At 38.3% G+C, this 24,726-nt stretch overlaps 1 protein-coding gene across 2 annotated transcripts in view; it reads left to right on the forward strand.

Annotated features, from left to right (window-relative positions):
• OPHN1 (oligophrenin 1) overlaps positions 1 to 24,726 on the forward strand; it is a 553,120-nt gene that overhangs the window by 268,681 nt on the left and 259,713 nt on the right. For both annotated transcript variants that reach the window (XM_056130029.1, XM_056130028.1), the window contains exon 6: positions 12,752 to 12,853. In XM_056130029.1, the coding sequence (XP_055986004.1) occupies positions 12,752 to 12,853 (102 nt within the window). The remainder of the gene's footprint in view (positions 1 to 12,751; positions 12,854 to 24,726) is intronic.

Below are 24,726 nucleotides of genomic sequence, written 5' to 3' on the forward strand. Positions count from 1 at the left end.
GCGGTAGGGCATTTGCCTTGCACGCAGCCAACATGGCCGACCCGAGTTCGATTCCTCCGCCCCTCTCAGAGAGCCCGGCAAGCTACCGAGATTTCTCGCCCGCACGGCAGAGCTTGGCAAGCTCCCCGTGACGTATTCGATATGCCAAACACAGTAACAACAAAGTCTCCAATGGAGACATTACTGGGCCCACTCGAGCAAATCGATGATCAACGGTAGGGCCTTCTACCTCCTTAGTTAAGCTTATTCCGAGGTCCTTGATTTTCTGAGGCATGGCTAGGAACGGGATTGCTTTTTGCATGTCACTTTCTTCTCTCTCATTATTTGCGTATAGGAAATCCATGAACTTTTCGGTATTGATTTTATATCCTTTGATTTTACTATAGAATTCTATTGTTTCTAAGAGTTTCTTGGTAGAGGCCTTATGGTTCTCTAAATACAGTATCATATTATCTGCGGATAGTGAGAGCTTAATTTCTTCGTTTCCTATATGTATGCTCTTAATATCTTTTTCTTTCCTAACCGCTATTGCTAGTACTTCCAGTACTATATTGAACAAAAGTGGTGAGAGTGTGCAACCTTGTCTTGTCCCTGATCTTAGAGGGAAGCCTCTTAGTTTTTCCCCATTGGGGATAATGCTTCCCATAAGGTTGTGGTAGTTGGCATTGACTATATTGAGTAAAGTTCTTTCAAAACCCATTTTGTTGAGTTTTCATCATAAACAGGTGCTGGATCATGTCAAATGCTTTCTCTGCATTTATTGATATGATCATATGTTTTTTATCTTTTTTGGATGTTGATTGATTTCCGAATGTTAAACCTTCCTTGCAAATCCCTGGGATGAATCACACTTGGTCTTGGTGTATGATCTTTTTGATGAGTTGTTGGATTCTATTTGCTAACATATTGTTGAGCATCTTCACAACCATGTTCATCAGGGATATTGGCCTGTAGTTTCCTTTTTGTGGTGTCTTTGTTTGTTTTTGGCATTAGTGAGATATGTGCCTCGTAGAAAATGTTTGGTAGAGTTTTTGTTTCTTCAATTTCCTGGAAAAGCTTGAGAAGAACTGGCAATAAGTCCTCATTAAATGTTTGGAAGAATTCACTAGCATTTGGACTGGGATTTTGTTTTTCGGAAGACTTTTGATGACAGTTTGAATTTCCCTGACAGTAATAGGTCTACTCATGTATTCTAAATCTTCACTTTTATTTTGTTTTGGAGGAGTATTTTGATCAGAATAGGCTAGTGGGCCATTGTCCTAATGTGATTGGGATAGCCAGGATTTCCTCTTCAAAGTTAGATAATGGTGGATGAGCTGTGAGTCCAGAATGCTGGTGGAGGGATAAATAATGATGTCTGCATGAATTTAAAAGAAATTGGCTCGTCATTCCCCTCCTAATTCTGTGTTTCTACATTATACATGTGTATCAAGGGGAAAGCAAATGATTCTGCTTGTCCCATACTTGGGGATGTATTTGGCAAAGGGCCTTCAAGCATGATTTTCTGCAAATCGGCCGAAACTACAAATTTTCTTGTCCTATTATCTACTTTTGTTAGCTCCTCCTCTAAAAGAGGGGCTAAAGTTTCCGGATGTGGATTGTTCATTTTGGCCGGCATAGCTTTCTTTTGGGCCAGTTATACCTCTTTAGTTACTTTTTTTTAATTGTTAGAGTGGTTATTTTTCCTCCTATTGTTGAACTAGATTTCATAAGTTTTATTTACATTATTAAAATAGCTTTTATTAAGGCACTATTAAACTGATAAACTGATAAGTATGCGGGACCCGTGGCTGAGATCTCCAAGCCTGCTCAGATCGGGACTGGACCCCCTCCACCCAGATCCCCCGTTTTCCAGTAGCTTGGCAGTCACACCTACAAACTGCCCCCGGCACTATGTAATCTCATCAATGGCTAAGATTCAGCGACTATAATACAAAGCTCTCAGAAGAAAGTAATGCAGTTTCTCCCTCTTGGAGAGCCTGGCAAGCTACCAAGAGTATCCTGCCCGCACAGCAGAGCCCGGCAAGGTAACCATGACATATTTGATATACCAAAAAAAGTAACAATAAGGGTCTCATTCCCCTCACCCTGAAAGAGCCCTCAATATGCCATGGGGCTATGCTAGCACGCAACAGGGATGGATGAAGACATTACTGGCACCCGCTCAAGCAAATTGATGAACAATAGGATGACAAGTTATGTAAGTGATACAAGAAGGCACTATTATTTACAGAGTTATTTATTGTTGATTCAGGCATATAATGTACCAACACCATTCTCACCACCAATGCATTCTTCTCTTAAAAATATCCCCAGGTCCAAATCCATGGTTCAGTCTGTCTGCTTGACAGGTACATTTTAAACCTAGGTTATAGTAGTTTGTATCTGATATAGTGTTGTCTCTGTGGCTAGCTATATGCATTCTACACCTCTATATCATTGTTGTTACAAAGTCCCTGACCCCTACTTCCTTTATATCCTATATACTTCTTCTTATGTCCTGCTTTATTACATTTAATCCCTGTCCTCATTTCTAAAAGAGAGGGCCAAGGGTAATATAAATATCCCCATTTTGTTATCATTCTTTCCTTTCTCCTGTTATACAATATACTGTAGATCAATGAGAGCATCCAGTATTTGTTCTTTCTATGACTCATTTTACTTGTATGATATCTTTCAGTTCCATCAAAATTGCTGAGAATCACATGATTTATATTTGGCTATTAAGCAGGAAGGATATGTCCTTGCTGCTTAATAGCCAAACCTTCATTATCTACTTTTGCCTTATACAGCTAGGTAGATTCATTCTTATAGCTATAGAGCTAAGTGCTGCAATAAATAATGCTGTACATATTTCCCTTTGAATTATGTTTTTGAGTCCTTGGGGTACATACAAAGAAGTGGAATTGCTGGGTCATGTGGAAGCTGTATTATTTTTCTAAAAAGTATCCATACATTTTTCCATAGGAGTTGAACAAGAAAATATTCCTATCAGCAGGGAATCTGAGTTTTATTTTTACCATATCCCCACCAACACAGACTGTTACCTCTTCTTCTTGATATTTGCTATTCTCAATAGTGTGGGATGATATCTCATTGTCATCTTGATTTGATTTCCCTGATAAGAAGTCAAGCATTTTTCTTCTTCTGCCTTTTGGTTATCTGCCTATCTTCTTAGAAGTATCTTCATTTCCTCTCACCAATTGTTAGTGCTTTTGGATTTTGTTGAGTGCTCTTTTTTAATACTTGATATACCTTGAATACTTCATTTGATATTTTGAGTGCAAATATTCTTCCCCATTTAGTTGCAGTCTTAGCCAACATTTCTTTTATCACGCATAAGCTCTTTAATTGTATGTTGTCTCCTTTGTTTATTTTTGTTTCTATTACCTTTGCCAAAGTCATTATACCATTGAAGACAGCTTTAATGTCTACCTTTAACACCTTTAAGGTTGGAGTATTTTGGCTATATTTTACACAACGTATTTTATGAATTCTGGATACTTTTTTTTCTGGGCCACTCCCACCAGTCCTTAGTGCTTACTCCTGGCTCTGCACTCAGGGATTACTTCTGGCCAACTCAGGGGACCATATGTAGTGACAGAGATGGATCCCAGATCTGAGGCTTTCTGGGTAAGTGCCAGACTCATGGTACTATCTCTCTGGCCATGGTCTTATCTTGAGGTCTTTGATTGACTTCAGATTGACTTTTGTGTAAGGTGTGCCATATGAATCCAGCTTCATTTTTTTCACATATGGTTATTCAGCTTTCCAAACAGCATTTGTTTAAAATGCCATCTTTACTCCATTTCATGTACTTAGCTCCTTTCTTTAAAATTAGTTGACCATAGATCTATATAATATTCCTAGGTAGTTGATTTTTATTGCTCAGAGGATCTATCCTTATTATAGTGCCATTCTATTTTGTTGATTTCTCTTAATCACTTAATCACTTAACTTCCCATTAGTCGTCGATTTGCTCGAGCGGGTGCCAGTAACGTCTCCATTTGTCCCTGTCGCGTGCTAGTGTAGCCCAATGGCATCTGTTCGCTCCGGGAACATGAAGGGCCTCAAACCGATCGTTCATGATCTTGACGAAGAAGTCTGACCATCTGGTAGGTGGGCGGCCACGCGGTCTTTTGACATCCCGTGGAATCCAATCAGTAACAACTCTAGTCCAACGGTCATCTTTAAATCTCATTACATGACCAGCCCATCTGATTTTCGACACCTTGGCAAAGGAGACAGCGTCCCTGATCCTTGATCGTCGACGGATGTCAGAACTCCGGATTCGTTCTCTCATTTGAGTGAAACGTGATATTCCAAGCATAGCTCTTTCTTTTCTTCTTTGGGAGACCTGAATAGCGTTCTCATCTTGTTTGCATAGGGCCCAGATCTCTGAGGCATATGTTAATGCAGGAAGAACAGTGGAATCAAAGAGATGTGCCCAGAGCTGGAGGTTCTTCGTCCTCTTAGCTATTTCTTCGACATTCTTGAAGGGATTCCAAGCCACTCTCTTCCTCCTGCACAGCTCGGGTGCCAGGTCATTTGTCATGTTGACCTCTCGACCTAGGTACACATAGCTGTTGCATTCGGAGATGGTTGTTCCATTGAGAGCGAATGGAACGTCAGGAACAAGGCTGTTTCTCATAAACATTGTCTTCGTAAGATTCAGTTGTAGTCCTACCTTTCCACACTCACGGTCAAAGTCGGCCAGCATTTGTGCCTCTTGGCTGATGTTTGGTGTTATTAAAACAATGTCATCAGCAAAGCGGAGGAGGTGTAGTTGCCGACCATCTATCTTCATTCCCATTCCTTCCCATTCCAGTCGTTGCATGATGTTCTCGAGGGTGGCGCTGAAGAGTTTCGGTGAAATGGTATCACCCTGCCGCACCCCTCTCTTGACATCAGCGATCACTTCTTTGTAGAATGATGAGATCCTGGTAGTGAATCCGCAATACAGCTCACGGAGGATCCTGATGTATTGGGCTTGAATGCCCTGATTGGCTAGGGCTTCAATGACCGCTTCCGTCTCAACAGAATCAAAGGCCTTCTTTAAATCAATGAACGTTAAACAGAGTGGCATCTTGAACTCCCGAGAAAACTCAATGAGCTTGGTTATCGTGTGGATATGGTCGATGGTGCAGAATCCTTTGCGGAACCCTGCTTGCTCGCATGTTTGTCCTTCATCTAGTGTTCTGCCAATCCTATTCAGGATGACTCGAGTGAACAGTTTGTAGATGACAGACAATAGGCAGATCGGGCGATAGTTGCCAATGTCATGGATGTCTCCCTTCTTGAACAGTAGTACGGTCCTGCTGGTTTTCCATTGGGACGGAACCTTGCATTCAGACAGGTAGCGAGTGAAGAGCCGAGCCAGTGTATTGATGAGTACTGACAGTAGGTTCTTCAGGTGTTCAGGTCTGAGCTTGTTTGGGCCGGGTGCTGTTTGTTTCTTTACCGACAAAATGGCGTGTCAGATTTCGGAAGAGAGAACGTTGGGAACGACATATCCATCCTGTGGAATTTGGTATGTCGGCAAGTGGACATGGCTATCGAAGAGATTTGAGTAGAAGTCATGGATAATCTTCTCCATTGCCATTCTGGAGGATGTGATGGATCCATCAGGACGTCGGAGGGCAGTCATCTTGGTCTTATAGTTGGCGAAGGACTATATTGATTTCTCTATAGTTGGCGAAGGAAATGTTGATTTCTCTACATTTTAAAAATTAAAGCACTGTAATTTACAAATTTATTTATAGTTGACTTTTAGTCATACAATGTTCCAACACAGATCACACTACCAATGTCAGCTTCGCTGCAACAGTGTTCCCAGGCCCCCTCGCATACACAACCCCTTTCTGTTTAACCTGCCCTCTTGACAGGCACTTTTTAAAAGTTTAGTTCTTGTAGTTTGGCTCTCATGATCTCATTGTTGTTTATTCTGTGTTTTATATATTTTATCTCTTCCATTCATGTACACCAACAATGTACCTGAATCTCCTTGACCCTTGCCCTCCACCTGCCATTTTTGCTCATGTCTCTTAACCCCTCCTCTCAACTCTTTTTCTTTTCTTATCCTCCTTATACTTTGGGGTGAAGAATTATCTATGAAACCCTCTTTTAAAGCATTGAATTCCTCCATGAAGTTATTCTAAATACCATATATAAGTGTCAACATCCTGCGTTTATTTTTTTCAAGAAAAGTGCATTTATTTTGTTGTACATTTCTCTCATCCAACTTACTCAGTTTATCACCACATACACACCAAAAACCTGTGAAAGCATAAAATATACTAGGGTTCCGAACAATGCATATTCTGCTCCAAAGGTCAATCAAACAAACATATTTTGATGACAGCAATTTGACATCTACTTCAGTGTCACAGATGTTACCTTCAGTGTTACCCTGGAGGTCAGTTGGTAGAGGAGAACACTTAAAAAAACTATAGCTTAAATCTGAACTAGTCACACAAAGTGCTCTTGCTATTGAGAAATGGTAATTCATTTTATACCATTAGACTGTTACTTTATCCTGAATCTAAAAGAAAATGAGTACCTATAAAGTCATATCTCATACCATTTTTATATACAAGCTTTACAAAAGGGAGATGTTTGTTCATGAAATATTTCCATTTTATTTTACAATGGATGCATTGCTTAGATGATTAAGACTATATGTGGTTCAGAAGACACAAATATTAGCTATCTTGCTCTTTAGAAAAGAGGTTTTCTAATATACAATTCATTATAAGAATATATATCTATTGATTTATGTGGAAGATACATTTTCTAGAGACTCTGTTTTTACAGAACAAAACACATGCTGGAAGTTATAAAACTCTTAAATATAAATCGTGTTACTTTGTTGTTTTGTTTTGTAGCCAGTCTCATTTTTCTAAGGGAATGGTGCCAGGAATAGAATCCAGGATTTTTACACTCAAATAATCAAGTTCAGTTCTTTGAGTTCTCTCCCTGGTGCTAAAATTGTAATGCTGCATTGATTATTGTTATTTTTTCTTTTAAAAATTATATTGAATGACAGGCATTGAAACAATATTATATTTTTAATTGTATTCAAATGCACATACCATCAAAGGAGTTTTAGTTTTTCTCTATTGAGTTCACCTATGGCTTTGTGTGAAATGTGTTAATTAAACATCCTATGTTTATCCTTCTTCTGACTTACTCCACTTAACATTGTATCTTCCAGTTCCATCTATGTTGCAGCGAATTGCATGGTTTCTTCTTTTCTTGCAGCTCAGTCAATTGTGTGATTTCTTTATTGTTTGCAGTTGTGTATATAGACCACATCTTCGTGATCCACTTTTCTCTTGTTGGAGATCTAAACTGATTCTAAATCTTAGCATTGTACTGAGTGGTGTAATGAGTAATGTTGTGTATACATCCATTTGAATGAATGTTTTTCGTCCTGGGGATAGATACCCAGAAGTAGAATTGTTGGATCATATAGCAGTTCAATTCTGAGTTTACTGAGAATCCGTAATACTCTTTTTCATAGGGGTTGGATCAGATAAAATTCCCATGAGCAGTCGATTAGAATTTCTTTTTTTCCCCCACCATATTCCTGTCAACACAGGTTGTTCCCAATATTTTTGATATCCATCATTCTTACTGTTGTAAGATGATATCTCATTCCTATCTTTATTTAAGGTTCTCTAATAATAAGTGAGACCTTCAGTGAGACCTGAATCTATATGATACACTGAGAAAATATAGGCAGAGTGCTTCAAGACCTAGATATCAAAGGTGTCTTCAACAATATGGTGCCATTGGTAAAGGCTGCAGAATCAATATGTGAAATAATGTGTTTTAGTCTGGAAATATATAAACTAAAAAGTTTCTGTATGTCCTAAGAAGCTTCACGAGCCAGTACTCAAAGACAGGTAACTCAATGGGAGAAAATACTTGCACTCCACATCTTATAATGTGTTGATATCCAGAATTTATAAAATACTCACTAAGATCAGGGAAAACTATATGCCATCAAAGAAAATTGGTCGAGGGACTTAATGAACACTTCTGAAGAAGAACAACATGTGGCCAATTGGCACATCACTGTCATCATCAATTGTTTTATTGTTTTAGTTTTAAAGTATACTTTCAATTAGCTAATGAGCATTCTCCCATTTTCCTATTTTAGTAGGGTTGGCTACTTGAGTTGTTTTATGACTAAAATACAAACATTATTATTATTTTTTACTTTTAAAGGTCTTTTGTCTTTTTAAGTGACTATATTCATGGTGTAGATTTCTTACCTCTTTTATTATATTGATTCCCTAGGTACTTGATGCTTTTGAAACTTTTTTGATCAGTACAGATTTTGATCAATTTCTCTTCTAATTTTTTATTTATATATGCATATGCACAGATTTTTCTGCATTGGTGTTTTATTTTTTTAAACTTTCCAGCTTTATTTTGCTTGTTTTTTATTTTTACTTTTTTTTAACATTTTTCTACTAATTCACCATGAGGTGCATTAAAAAAATAATCATTGTCTGAACTTTGATCATACAGTCATCCCTTCCACTAAGAAAATCCCCAGATTCTTCCTCTCCTCCATTCCATACCTCCCCTTGCCTCTATGGCAGACAATTTGCAAAATATCTTTTCTTTACTTTAGTTACCATTGCTATTTCAAGACCAGTCCTACCACCCCTCATACCTGCCGAAAATGCAATGTTAGACAATGTGTTTTGTTTTGCTTGTTATGGATATAATATAATGTCATGCGGCTGCAGGAGCGGCTGTGCACTCAAGGAATTCTATGATTTTAATAGTTATGGTCAGAAGAAATCGCTGCCACCAGTTGCTTGGGTCCAAAATTCATTTGTGTGACTCTAGATCGTGTACACGTGGGAGGTTACGTAGATTGTGGGTGGATGTGACATCATCTCGGCATCTCATTGGGGTGGGGGAAAGTCCAGCCCACTCCTCCCCTGTCCAGTGAGACTTGGGGTTTGCCATCACCAAGTACTCGTACTGGTGCTTCTCGCTGTCTTCTAGAAAATGGCGACCTCTGGAGCTCTGCGAGGGTAGGTGGAGGGACAGAAAGCACCCACTCCTGTCTGGAGCAGCCAAACGGAGAAGGCCTTTTGCAAAGTCGGGCCATCTCTAGTGCAAGTTGTTCAGGTCCTGGATTCATCTGTGTATCTCTGGATTGTGGCCATGTGGGAGCTTAAGTAGAGGGTGGGCGGATGCAACATCATCTCAGTGTCTCATCTGGGCGGGAGGAAGGAGGGCTCACTCCTCCCGTGTCCCGCGAAACTTGGGATTTGCCATCACCACAAACTCATACTTGGTGCTTGCTGGCTTCTAGAAAATAGCACTCACTGGACTCTTAGAGGATAGGCAGAAGGACAGCACACACCCCTGTCTGGTGTAGCCCAGCGGAGAAGGCCTTTTGAAAAGTCCAGGGTCATCTTTGCTGCAAGTTGCTCAGATTGCGTTGATGTTTTAGCCAGTCATTTTTTGTATTTGTTTTATCCAGTGTAAACTCAAAAAAATGAGAGCAGCAATGGCTCTATCTCTTCTGCCGTCCGCATTCCGTAGTCTTATGCTGGATCCCCCACCCTGGGGATGTCGATGGCGATGGGCAGGCGAAAGAAGGAAGCGACGGCCAGGATGGTTGGTTTCAGTTGCAGTTTATTCCAATCCTCTCTCCATCCACTCCTGTCTCTTTCCTCTTCTTCCCCCATGCTACTTCATTCTCCTTCTTGATCCCCCTTCATTCTCCTTCTGGCTCTGGAATCTGCATCCCATTTCTCCTTCTCCTTCTGGAGTCTGGATCCTGATCCCGATTCCCTTTCTTCTCTTGCTCTGGAGTCCGGATTCTGATCCCGATCCTCCAGTCCACTCTTACTGTCTAGTTATATCCCCAAACCATGAGGGGTTGGGGCTTACACATAGGTGTGGTCACAGTCAATAGGGGTAAAGTCCTTTCCCTCAGGGAAAGCAGCTTCTAGGACAGATACTCTCTCATCAGGAAGACCCATCCTAGAACGGAATCCCCTGGGTGTGTTTCTCCTCTCCTTGTCCAACAAACATATAAGACTATCTGTCCTGAGCACTATAGTCTGAGATCGAGATGGCCCTGTGAAAGCAATTCTATAAGCTTAAGGTATTTCTTACTGTATTCATACAAAATGATTTCAATTATACAATGATTGAGTACCCATCCCTCCAGTGCCCATTCCTCACCTCCAATGCTCCCAGCATCCCTCCCACCCCCACCCCACACCCTGTTGTGATTCTTATGTTATTTCCTTTGTATTTGAAGTTTTTTTTCTCTCAATACTTTTAGTAGTTTCTCTTTTCCTCTTTTTTTTACCATTTTGATTACCATGTGTTTTGTTGTTCTGTTAGATTCTGTTTAGTTTAGATATTATTCTCATAGTATTTTTTATATCCGCAAATGTGTGCTACCATTCTGTATCTCTCTCTCTTCTGACTAATATCAGTGAGCATGGTACTCTTCATGTCCATCTTCATATAATCAAATTTCATGACGTAATTTTTCCTAACAGCCATGTAATGTCCCATTGTGTAAATGCACCATAGTTTCTTTATGCGTTTGTCTGTTCTTGAGCACTTGGGTTTTTTCCAGATTCCAGCTATTTGGAACAATGCTGCAATGAACATACAAGTGCAGATTTTGCATTGTGTTTTGGTGTCCCTAGTACATATTCCAATGAACATTGATTCTGGGTCCTATGAAAGCTCAGTTTTTAGATTTTCGAGTACTGTTCATGTCATTTTCTTGAAACACTGGACCAATTGGCATTCTCATCAAAGTGAATGAGAGTCCCTTTATAACCTCATCTATGCAAGCACTAGTTGTTCTTTTGATGTATGCAAATCTCTATGGTTTGAGATAAGATCTCATTGTTGTTTTGATTTGTATCCCTCTGATGATAAGTGATGTAGACCACTTTTTCTTTTTTTACCATTTACATTTCTTCTTTGAGGAAGTTTCTGTTCATTTCTTCTCATTTCATGGGGTTTTATGTTTTTTTGCCTTATGTATCGTGGATATTAACCCATTATCAGGTGAATGTTCGGTAACTAATTTTTCTCATTTCATTGGTGGTTTTTGTATTATTGTCTTGATTTTCTTCTTAGTTACATATTGCCTCCAGAAATAAGCCATGTCTGAATTGTTCATTTTAAGTGAAGAAAAATAGTTTTCATTGAAATACATTTATAGAGAGAAGCAAAGGGGGAGAGTAAGAGAGGAGTATGTGTTTAATATACAACTTGGGCTTCTCCAGAGTTAAAAAAAGCCTATTTTAAAAAAATAATCAGTAAATTAAGTCTTGTGTCATTTTATGTGTTGTACTGTTGTTTATACCACGCCGTAAGTACTTAATGAATCCAATTTCCTGTGAACTAATATAAGCCTTTAGCATTGATTTCCACCATGGTGCTAAGAAAACTGCAAAGTGTCAGAAGTAGTCTGTGTTAAACAAGTATTGGTTGTGGCACTTTGACAGCTGTGTCATTTTCAGTTGTTCTGGAAGAAACCAGAAATTATAATTAATTCCATACTGAAGAAGTCTTTTGTAACGCATGTAACTTTTCAACTCTTGCTTTCTAGTCAAACCATTCTTGATTTTCATCTCATGTTTTGCATAATCTTAAAAATTTCATATACTTTTGAGGGTGTACTTTCATAAGTTCTGGCCTCATTTATGCAAGGTGTGTCCTCAACCTATTGTGCTATCTCTCTGTACCCTTCAGCAACAACATCTTCGAATATGCAGTTGTGAAGTAGCAATATAAAAATCCATTTTTACAGAGAGAGATTTCTATCACCTTGTATATATTAGTCTAATTTATTTATAGGTTAACATTTTAAAGGCATATATTGGGTTAATAATTATGATTCTTTCCATGTAGTAATGTACCTCATGGTGTTTCACTAATAAAAAAATAAAAAAATAAATAAATAAAAATAAAAATAATTATGATTCTTTTTCCTCCTTAAAGATGAAGAAACTATATATACATAGAGTAATAATCCTTTGCTAAAAAAAAATACAAAGTCATTCAATTTTATGTGGATGGATCTAGAGAGTATCGTGATAACTGAACTTAGGAGTGGATAGATACTGAATAATCTCTCTCATGTGTGGAATATAAAGAGGGATAGTCATTTGTTATTAGAGAATAACAATTGATCAGCACCAACAGAATCTGAGAACTGATCTACAGAACTAAGTTTGCTATATTGGAGAGATGTGGATAGAAGGTGGACTGAGATGGGTCAGGGATGACACAGACTATGGTGGGGGGAAGCATTTACTGATGAAAAGTGTGGTATTGGAACTTCATGTTCATGAAATTATAATTAGCATTACTCCAATTGATGGTGTCAAAATGATATTTTCAAAATCTAGAACAAGAAAAGAAATATTGGAAATAAGGGGACTAGTATACAGAATCATTTTAAATGTCATTTCCTGGATAACAGCAACTGGATCCTTTAGTTGTAACAACAGTAATTATCCTTTATGTAGACTTAATAACTCTAAGTTAAATATGAGGAAACTGAAACTGCTAAAATTTATGCAAAAGTAAATTCTATATGTTTTCCTAGGACCTGGAGATATTATTCACATACAATCAGATACTGGTAGTAATTAAAACTGTAAACATCCATTTTAAGATATATATCCTAATATATATATATATATAATATTAATTTTTGATTTCTTCCCCACAACTGTAGGAGCGCAAAAAGAAATTTGAAAAGGATGGTGAGAGATTTTATTCCATGCTTGATCGACATTTACATCTGTCTTCCAAAAAGAAAGAATCCCAGTTGCATGAGGTATGTTCAAAAAAACTGTTGCACTCAGAAATCACTTCTGCTAGGGCTCAGGAAACCTAATGGAATTTCTGGGATTGAACACAATTCAACTGCTTGCAAGACAAGCTCCTACCCACTCTACTATCTGTCCTGCTCCTCCTATTTTTGGATAGATTTCCATATTGCTTTCCATAGATACTGATTTATATGAAATTCTCACCAATAGTAGGTAAGGAATCTTTTCTCACCACACACTGCTACCACTGGCCATTTCTAGACATTTTCAGTTTTGTCACTCTCACAGGCATGAAATGGCATTTTAATGTTGTTTTGTATTTCCCTAATCATGAGTGAAGATACATTTTTCACATGCCTGCTAGTCATCCCTATGTCTTCTTTGAGGAAGTATCTGTTCATCTCTTCTCCCCATTCTGGATGAGGTCCTTGGATTTTCTTTATGAAAATGTTTAATTTTAGATATCAGTATATTATTTGATATATTGTGTGCATGTATTTTATCCCATTAAGTAGGATGCTTTTATTGTAGCTTGATATATTTTTCACAGCATAAAAGCTTTTGATTTTGTTTAATCCCATTTGTTTATTTTTGTTTTTGTTTTCTTTGCCACTGTGGTCAGCTAATTGAAGACTCCTCTGTGATTCATTTCCTGGAAAGTTCCGCTGATGTTTTCTTCAATGTACTTTATGTATTCTGGTCAAATCTCTAGATCTGCTGCTTTGTCTGTTTTCAATTTACTTTTTTAAATGTTGTGAGTTATTGTTACAATTTTTTACATGTGGATATAATTTTCCCTGCACTGTTTGTTGAAGAGATTTTCTTTGTTCCACTTAATAAGTTTAGCTGACCATAAAGCTGGGGGCTTAACTCAAGACTGATTTTTTTCCCATTTTGTCTGCAGGTATATTTCTACACCATGTAGGCAGTACCATGCAGTTTTGATTGTTATGGATTTGTGGTATAGCTCAAATTTGGGAAATCCAGTGCCTCCCATCTTCTTTTCCCTCCTTAGAATTGCTGCGACTATTTTGGGAGCTTTATGGTTCCATGTAAATTTTAGTAGAGTTTGTTACATGTCTTTGAAAATAGTTACTAGAACTTTATGTGAGCATTTTTTTTTGCTTTTTGTTTCTTGGGTCACACACACAGGGGTTACTCCTGGCTCTGCACTCAGGAATCACTCCTGATGTTGCTGAGGGGACCCTGAGCAAGCGCCCTAAACACTGTGCTATCATTCCAGCTCCTGAAAAATGTTGCTAGAACTTTAAAGGGTAAGCCATTGAATCTATATAGTACGTTGTTTAGGACAATGCTTAGGACAATCAGTCATTTTTAAAATAGGAAAAATATAGAGAAAAGTGTCTGCCTTAGAGGCAGGATGGTTGGGGGCAGGGTGACAGGGAAACTGGTATATTAGTGGTAGGAAATTTACACTGGTTGAAGGGATGATTATTGGAACATTATAATGAATTGTAAAGAAACAAACTAATGAACTACTTTGTACTTGTGTATCACATAGTGATTTAATTAGAAAAATGAAACGTTGATTCTTCCAATTTATAAACAGAGAATGTCATTCAATTTCATGGTGTCTTTCATTTCTTGTAGCAGTGATTTATAGTGATCATTGTAACAGCCTTTCACCTCCCTTGTTAAGTTGATTCCTAGGTATTTGATGTTTGTAGCACTGGTTTTCAAAGGTGATACATTCTTAATTGTTTTTTCTGGTTCATTTTTATATACAGTAATGTCACTGATTTTGTGTATTAGTTTTGTAACCTATTATCTTACTGTTGTGATTTTTTTCTAGGAATGGTTTTGGTGGAATCTTTAGGGTTTTTAATGTATAGTTTGTCATATACAAATAGTGTTAATTGGCTTATTCATTTCCAACTTGGAGGCCTTTGGTATAATTTTCTCATCTGATTTGCTGTGGCAAGGATTCCAAAATTATATTGATAAGAGTGGTGACAGTGGGCATCCTTTGCTTGATCCTGATTTCAGGTTAAAAGCTTACAATTTTTACCAGTTAGCATGATATTCGCTGTGAGGTTTTTTTTTCTTTTTTTTGTAGATGGCCACTACTATTTCAAGTTATGCTCTTTCTATTCCTACTTTTAGAGGTTTTTTAAAAATCAGGAATGAGTGTTGAATCTTATCAAAAGCATTCTCTACATCAGTTGATATGATGATATTTAACCTTTCTTTTTGTTGATATGGTATTTTATATTAATTGATTTGCATATACTGAATCCTTGCATCCTTGGGATAACCCCCATTGATTTAGGTGTATAATCCTTTTGATATATCGCTAGATTAGGTTCTGTAGGATTTTTGAATATACTTGTATTGATGTTCATCAGGGATATTAGCCTATAATTTTTTAGTAGTTACTGTTTTAGATTTGAATGTAATATTGGCTTTATAGAAACTATTAGGGAGAATTCCTTTTTCCTCAATATTTTTGAAGAACTTGAAGAGTATGACTTTTATTATCTACTTCCCTCAATTTTCTTTGGTATTTATTTGTTCTTTTTCTAGTTGCTCTGGCTGAGAGATTAGTCATTTATCTGATCTCTTTATTTTTTCCTGATGTTGGTGAATAGGTATAAATTTTTCTCTTTGTATTGCTATTGTTCTGTTCTGTACATTTTGGTAGTTGTTGTCTTTATTTATGTTTGTTTATAGGAATCATTTGATTACTTCTTTGATTTTCTTGTTGCTCACATTGTTATTTACAGTATACTGTTTAGCTCCTAGTGTTTTATCTTTTTGATACTTTATTTATATAATTGATTTCTACTTTTTTTACTATGTGATTGGTAAGACACTTGGTATGATTTCTATTTTTGTGATTTTATGATTTTTGAATTGTGTCCTAGAATGCCATTATTCTGTATAATTGTCTTTGAACCACTGACTCAGGTCTCCGCCTGTGTTGATTACAGGTGTTCAAGTGTGTCTTTTGTAAGTAACAGAAGATTGGGTTTTGTTTGCTGATACATTCAGTATCTCTGTATCATTTTATGGAGGAATTAATTCCATTCACATTTAGAGACGTGAAAATTTGTGTGTCTTTATGTGGATATTTGTTACTTATAATATGTAATATTACCTTTTTATAATATGTAATATTGCCTTTTTGATGTAATAATTTAATTTGATCATTGTGAGATAAAGAGTTATAAAGTTTTTCATGATTGACTTTCAGTCATACAGTGTTCCAACACCTACCCTTTCATCAATGTACCTGCCACCAATGTTCACAGTCCCCCCCCCCCAATACTTATATCTATGGCAGATGGCAGACACTTCTCTGTCTCGATTTCTCTCTCCTCTCTCTCCCCACCCCTCTCTGTATGTGTGTGTCTCTCTCTTTTCCTTTTAGGTATTCTGGTTTGGATATTTTAAAATAGTATTACCTTTTTATTTGTGACGCTTTGATATCCTTACCAGGGCCAATCAATACATTTTAAAAATTCAAGTATGTCCTCAAATGTTGTTTGAGAATGTTTTCATCTCTTTTTACGTATACTCCTAGTGATCGTCTTTCTGGGTAGAGGCTTTTTGGTTGGGAATTGTTTTCACTAAATTCTTTGTATATGTTATCCCATTCTTTTGATTGTCTAGTTAAAAGTAGGAGAAGTATGCCATTGATTTGATACTCTGTCATATGTCTGTGAGGCTTTGCATCTGTATTGTGACTAAGGAATATGTCTCTGTCTTTGATTCTCACTATTTGATTAGAGAACATTATTATGTAGTTTTGTTTCATTTTACTCTGGTCTGTTTTGGTAAGGCCGTTTGGATATTTGGTCACATCTTATTCTTCAGGTAGGGAAAACTATCCCTAGTTTTCTCTTCAACTTGTCTTCTCTTTTCCTTCTTCTGGGATTCTTCATGATTTTTCATGTCATTGTTAGTAATTTTCCTTATGTTCTCTCCATTGTTTTTCTCCATATCTTTACCAAGAGGAAACTCTTCTTCCTTGGTGTGTTTTGTTTTCAGTATCTTCGAGTGTACTTATTCACTTATTTACTTTATATTGCTTCTGAGGCTTCCTACTGCATTTTAAGTTCCATTACTTTTATTCATCCAATTTATTTCATTTTTCCATCAAGCTAACTTTAATTTTGTTGATGTGTTGATTCAACATGATGTTCTGAAAGTTTTTCAGGCCAATTACAGAGGTATGATGGTATTGTTGTTGTCTTCTATTGTTAGTGTTTTTATTTTTTCTAATTGTCTATGATCTTATGTTTAATTTTCACAAGGATTAGACTGGACTAATGTGTGCATGTGGTATTATTTGGTTTTGAATGGGAGTTAGTAAATGTCTGGAAGATCTTGGTACCTTTGCTTCCACTGCAGTTATGCTTAGAGAGCAGTTACACTATTTTTATTGGTGTTGATAAAGTGTAGTTGCCGTGCATTTTGAGGTTTTTAACTCTGATAGTAATCCTGGAACATGAAATCCTCCTTCAGAACCAAGAGGTTCTTTAAATTAAAAAAGTTTAGTCACTATGATTCACAATTTTGTAATATTGCCAACTATACTGTTTTAAGAATACAATATTTTAAACCCCCCCCACACACAATATTGTCTGTTTCCTGTCAGAGGAGTTTTTTAAATTTTTATTAGTGAGACATCATGAGGTACAGTTGTAGACTTACAATTTTTTTGTGCGTGGGTTTCAATTATACAATGATCAATTACCCATCCCTCCACCAGTGCCCATTTCCCACCACCATAGATCCCAGTATCCCTCCCACCCCCCATCTCTCCCATCCTACCCTGTCTCTGTGGCAGGGCATTCCCTTTTGTTCGCTGTCTCTTATTAGGTGTTGTGGTTTGCAAAAGAGACAATGGGTGACAATCATGTTTGGTCTATAGTCTACTTTCAGCATGCTTCTCCCATCCTAGGAGGATCCTCCCAACATCATTTCTTTGGTATTCCCTTCTTCTCTATCTGAGCTCCCTTTTCCCCTAGCATGTGTGGCTAGCCTCCAAGCCATGGAGTAAAATTCCTGATACTAATCTCAGCCATTCTTGGGTGTTAGTCTCCTATTTTGTTACATTATGTTCCCCAGGTGAATGCAATCTTCATATGTCTATCCCTTTATTTCTGAGTCATTTAGCTTAACATGATACTTTCCATGTAGTACCACTTGTATGTAAATTTCATGACTTCATCTTTTCTAACAGCTACATAGTACTCCATTGTGTAAATGTACCAAAGTTTCTTTAACCAGTCATCTGTTCTTGGGCACTCAGGTTTTTTCCAGATTCTGGCTATTGTAAAAAGTGATGCAATGAACAAACAATTGCAGATGCCACTTCGACTATACTTTTTTGGCTCTCTGGAATATATTCCCAGGAGTGGTATTGCTGGGTCAAATGGGAGCTCAATTTCTAATTTTTTGAGAATCGTCCATACTGTTTTCCAAAAGGGCTGTACCAGTCGGCATTCCCACCAGCAGTGAAGGAGGGTCCCTTTCTCGCCACATCCGTGCCAGCACCGGTTACTTTTGTTCTTGTGGATGTGGGCCAGTCTCTGTGGTGTGAAATGGTATCTCATTGTGGTTTTGATCTGCATCTCCCTGATGACTAATGATGTGGAGCACTTTCTCATGGCCTTTTAGCCATTCGGATTTCTTCGTTGTGAAAGTTTCTATTCATTTCATCCTCCCATTTTTGATGGGGTTGGATGTTTTTTTCTTGTGGAGTTCAACCAGTAATTTGTATATCCTTGATATCAATCCCTTATCGGATGTATATTTGGCGAATATCCTTTTCTATTCTCTAGACTGTCTTTGTATTTTGATCACTGTTTGTTTTGATGTGCAGAAGCTTCTTAGTTTAAGATAGTCCCATTTGTCTATCTCTGTTTTCAGTTGCTTAATCAGCAGCGTGACATCTTTGAAGATACCATTAGGTTCTATGTCATGGAGGATTTTGCCAACTTTTTCCTCAATGTACCTTTTGGATTCCGGTCTGATGTTGAGGTCTTTAATCCACGTTGATCTTACTTTTGTACATGGAGTTAGGCAAATATGAGCCCACTTTTTTACATGTAGCCATCCAGTTTTGCTGGCAGAATTTGTTAAAGAGACTTTCCTTGCTCCACTTCACTTTTCTTGTCCCCTTATCGAAGATTAGATGGTCATATGCTTGCGGGATGATGTCAGTATATTCAACCCTGTTCCATTGGTGTACAGGTCTGCCTTTGTTCCAGTACCATGATGTTTTAATTATTACTGCTTTGTAGTACAGTTTGAAGTTAGGGAGGTTGATTCCTCCCATTTTCTTTTTCCCAAGAATTGCATTAGCTATTCTAGGGGTCTTATTGTTCCATATAAATTTCAGAAGTGTTTGCTCCAATTCTTTGAAGAATGTCATGGGTATCCTAATAGGGATCGTGTTGAATTTATACAGTGCTTTGGGAAGTATTGCCATTTTGACAATGTTAATTCTCCCGATCCATGAACAGGGGATACTTTTCCATTTTCTCGTGTCCTCTTTTATTTCATGAAGTAGCGTTTTGTAGTTTTCTTTGTACAGGTCCTTTACTTCCTTAGTTAAACTTATTCCTGGGTACTTGATTTTCTGGGGCACGATTGTGAACTGAATTGTTTTCTTCATGTTACTTTCTTCTCTTTCACTATTTACATATCGGAAAGCCATGGACTTTTGGGTTTTGATTTTATAGCCTGCAACTTTACTATACAAGCAATTTGTTTCTAACAGTTTTCTGGAGGTTTTAGGGTTCTCAAATTATAGTATCATATCATCTGCGAATACTAAGACCATGGTTTCTTCCTTTCCTACCTGGATGCCCTTAATATCTTTTTCTTGCCTAATCGCTATTGCAAGTACTTCCAGTACTATATTGAACAGCAGTGGAGAGAGTGGACATCCTTGTCTCATACCTGGTCTTAGAGGGAAGGCTCTCAGTTTTTCCCCATTGAGGAAAATGCATGCCGTAGGCTTTTGGTAGATGGCTTTAACTATATTGAGGCAAGTCCCCTCTATCCCCGTTTTGACTAAGGTTTTCATCATAAACAGGTGCTGGATCTTGTCAAATGTTTTCTCTGCATCTATTGATACGATCATATGATTTTTATCTTTTCTTTTGTTGATATGGTGGATTATGTTGATTGATTTCCGGGTGTTAAACCACCCTTGCATCCCCGGGATGAGTCCTATTTGGTCATGGTGTATGATCTTTTTGATGAGTAGTTGAATTCTATTTGCTAGGATTTTGTTGAGAATCTTTGCATCAGTGTTCATCAGGGATACCGGCCTGTAGTTTTCTTTTCTCGTGGTGTCTTTGTTTCCTTTTGGCATTAGATAAATATGGGCTTCATAAAAACGGTTTTGGAGAGTTTCCATTTTTTCAATTTCCTGAAAAAGCTTGAGAAGGACTGGCAGTAGGTCCTCTTTCAATGTTTGGAAAAATTCGCTAGTGAATCTCTCTGGACATGGGCTTTTGTTTTGGGGAAGACTTTTGATTACAGCTTCAATTTCCTTGATGTTAATAGGTCTATTAAGATGCTCTAGATCTTCTTGATTCAGTTTTGGGAGATTATAGGAGTCCAGAAATTTATCCAATTCTTCTAGGTTCTCTTGTTTCGTGGCATACAGACTTTCAAAGTAGTCTCTGATGATCTTTTGGATTTCTTTGGTTACTGTTGGGATGCCCCTCTTCTCATTTCTGATACGATTTATTAGGATTATCTTTCTCTGTTTCTTTGTGAGCATTGCTATTGGTTTATCTATCTTGTTTATTTTCTCGAAGAACCAGCTCTTTGTTTCATTGATCTTTCGGATTGTTTCTTTGGTTTCCTTGTCATTGATTTCTGCTCTAAGTTTTATTATCTGTTTCTTATCCCTGATTTAGGCTCTTTCTGTTGATCCTTTTTTATAAGGTCTTGAGCTGTGAAGTCAAGTTGTTTATGTGCATCCTTTCTACAGTCCTAAGATATGCTTGCAGAGCTATCATTTTTCCCCTTAGTACGGCTTTTGCTGCATCCCATAGGTTCTGGTAGCTCGTGTCTTCATTCTTATTGGTTTCCATGTATCTTTTGATTTCGTCCTTGACTTCGTTCCTGACCCACTCGCTGTTCAGCATTGAGTTGTTTAATTTCCAGGTGTTTGATTTATTTCTCCGTGCCTGTGTGTGATTCACTTCAGTCCTCAGTGCATCGTGGTCTGAAAAGATGGTTGATCCTATTTCTATCTTCCTGATTCTGTTGAGGTATGTTTTGTTTCCTAGCACATGGTCTATTTTGGAAAATGTTCTGTGTACACTGGAGAAGAACGTGCACTCTTTCTTTTGGGCGGTGTAAAGCCCTGCATAGGTCTATAAGCCCTTTCTCTTCGATTTTTTTTTCTTTCAAAGCCAATAATTCTTTGCTGGGTTTTGTTCTTGTTGATCTATCCAGAGGTGATAAGGCGATGTTGAATTCTCCAAGTACTATTGTGCTGCTATCAATGTCCTCCTTAAAATCTATTAGCAGTTGTTTTAAATATTTAGCTGTTCCCTCATTAGGTGCATATACATTTAACTGTGTAATTTCCTCCTGTTGTACGTATCCCTTGATGGAGATAAAATAGTCTTCACTGTCCCTTCTAATCTTTCTCAAGGTGAAATTAATGTAGTCGGATACTAGTATGGCCACCGCAGCTATTTTCAAGGAGCTGTTTGCTTGGAGGATTGTTTTCCATCCTTTGACTTTGAGTCTGTGTTTGCTCTGACTGTTGAGATATGTTTCTTGTAGGCAGCAGAATGTTGGGTTCTGTCTCTGTATACATTTTACCACTCTGTGTCTCTTAAATGGTGAATTTAGACCATTGACATTGAGAGACATTATTGTTATGGGTTTTTGTGTTATCTTTCTGTAAGGGTCTGTTGTGGTTGTAGGGTTGTCTTGTCTTATAGGAGCCACTTATGCCCTTGTTATAGTTTTGGTTTTGAGTCTATGAAGTTCCTGAGCTGCTGTTTATCTAGAAAATAGTGTACTGTTCCTTCGACTTTGAGTGAGTGTTTGCTGGATAGAGTATTCTTGTTGAAGCATTCATTTCAGTGAGTTTTTTCACTATATCTCACCACTGCCTTCAGGGTTGAAGGGTTTCCTCTGATAGGTCTCCTGTGAATCTAAGGGGTGCTCCTTTGTATATAATTTCCTTCTTTGACCTTGCTGCTTGCAGTATTGTGTCTCTATCGGCAGCATCAATCATTGTAACTATGATATATCTTGGAGTGTTTTTGTTAGGGTCTCTTTTAGCTGACACCCTTCGGGCTCCTTGAATCTGAATGGCTACATTGTCAAGCTCTGGGGATTTTTCCGGGATGATTTGTTTAACCGTGGCTTTTTCGTTGGGATTGTTTCCCTGAGCTTCTGGTAGTCCAATGATTCTAATGTTGTTTCTTTTGGAATCGTCTCCTAGGACTCTGCTTCTCTGTAGAGTTATTTTGAGTACCTTTGCCACTGTTTCTTGTTGCTGTTGGCTTTGTGCAGTTGATCTTCCAGCTCATTGATTCTTTTCTCAGCTTTGGTCATTCTATTTTTGAGGGCACAGACTGAGTTTTTCATTTCATCTATGGAATCTTTGATTTGTTCCATTTCTGTGCGTAGCTTTCCAATTTCTTCTCTCATTTCTTCCTGTATTTTGTTGACTGCGATCCATTGTTTCTTTCATGTCCTCCTTCAATTTACTGGATATTTGAGTGACTGTTTCATTGAGTTGATTGAACATCTTCATGACTTCATGTCTAAATTCTTTGTCAGAGAGGTCCCTTAGGTGCATAGCATGTACTGAGGCTTCTGTACTCGTTTCATCATCCTCTCCCTGCGGTGAGGATTTGCTTTGTTTCTTCATGTTGGTGTTTAGCTGTATAAAGTAGTTTTCTTGGTATGAATAAACTACCTATGGCCGTGTAAGTAAAAATTAGGACACACCCACTTCTAAAGAAATCATGCCCACTTCTAAAGTGACCACACTCCCATGCTACCTGGTGTGTGTGTGGGGAGTAAAGACTGGTTGGGGAGAAGAGACCAGCTCAGCTTGGGGGACGAAAAGGAGGAGGCAGAAAAGCTCAGAGGTGCTTTGTCTCCCAATGTCCGGAGGACGCCTGGGGGCCTTGCAGGGTGAAATCCAAGTCCCGGGTTCAAGAAGCGGCAGATAAACTGATCTGGGTGTTGAGAAGAGACCAACTCAGCTTGGGGGATGAAAAGGATGAGGCAGAAGAGACTCAGAGATGCTTTGTCTCCCAAACGTCCGGAGGACACCTGGGGGGCTTGCAGGGTGAAATCCAAGTCCCGGGTTCGAGAAGCGGTGGATAAATTGACCTGGGTGGGGAGAAGACACCAGCTCAGCTTGGGGGAAGAACAGAGGAGGCAGAGAGGCTCAGAACTGCTTTGTCTCCCAAAGCCCGGAGGACGCTTGGGGGGCTTGCAGGCTGAATTCCAAGTTCCGCATTCCAGAAATGGCAGATAAACTGACCTGAGTGGGGAGAAGAGACCAGCTCAGATTGGGGAAAGAAAAGGAAACTCCTGTCAGAGGAGTTTTATGTCGTGAGATCCTGAAGCCTTTTCAGTACTAGGTTTCTGAATTCAGAAATAAAGCATAAAGTTGCATTCGAGTTTGTAAATCAGAAACAGATTTCCTAATATATTCCATGATTTTTAAAAATCCTGAACCAGACTACAACTTAGGTACATCTAATTGGACTTGAAGTAGGTTCAATTCAAATAAGCCACTTTTGGTAAGCACCTACACTATGTTAAATAAGCACCTACAATATGTAAAATAAGCACCTAAAATATGTTTTTTGTGATTTTTATACATTTTATTTTCATAAAGTAGTTCACTATAGTTCATTGCAGATAATATTCAAACATCCACCCAACCAGCAAGCATCTTTCCACCACAGTAAGAGGAAAGTGTGTGAAGGTTGTTGTGTTTCATTCTGGAGCCATTTAAGCCCATATATAAGAGAATACAAACAAGTATGTTAAAACCAAACAAATGTGTGCTACTTTAGGTACATCAGTGCACTAGAGTATAAGAGGTTGTGCAGCCGAGAATGCGGCCTTGCACTCCAGGGAATACTGTGTCACTCTCTTCTGGGAGATTTCTTTTATAATCTCTGGATCTTGGCCATTGATGAGATTACGTGGGCTATGGGCAGTTTGTGGGTGTGACTGCCAAGATACTGGAAAACTGGGGACCTAGGTGGAGGAAGCCTAGCCCTGATCTGAGCAGGCTTGGAGATCTCAGCAACGGGTCCCACATGCCTGGGTTCCTCTGCCGGTTCTTTCATGGGTGGGGCTCGTGTGAGTATGTGGAGAGTGGCCTTGAGCTCGGCTGCAGTTCCATTCTGGAGGTTTTCTGCTGCTGGGGTTCTGCTTGGGGCAAGGGAGGGAAACTCAACCCGCCCCCTCTGAGCACCTACAATATGTTAAATACTGTAGCACTCTAGCACTGTCCTCCTGTTGTTCATCGATTTGCTCGAGCGGTCACCAGTCACGTCTCCATTGTGAGACTTGTTGTTAATGTTTTTGGCATATCGAATATGCCACGGGGAGTTTGCCAGTCTCTGCCGTGTGGCTGAGATACTCTCGGTGGCTTACTGGGCTCTCCAAGAGGGATGGAGAAATTGAACCCGGGTCGGCCATGTGCAAGGCAAACACACTACCTGCTGTGCTATCACTCCAGCCCATGTTAAATACTATGCTATGTGAAATACTATATATAAACTATGGCAATGAAAAAAATTTCTTTCTGCCCTTTTACAACTTAGATTTTGTGTGATAAAATAAAAATAAAATTACTGTTATGCACTTTTAATGTATGTGTTTTTCTTATAGG

This window comes from Sorex fumeus, unplaced genomic scaffold (genome assembly GCF_029834395.1).
Source record: "Sorex fumeus unplaced genomic scaffold, SorFum_2.1 ptg000073l, whole genome shotgun sequence".
Lineage (NCBI taxonomy): Eukaryota > Metazoa > Chordata > Mammalia > Eulipotyphla > Soricidae > Sorex > Sorex fumeus.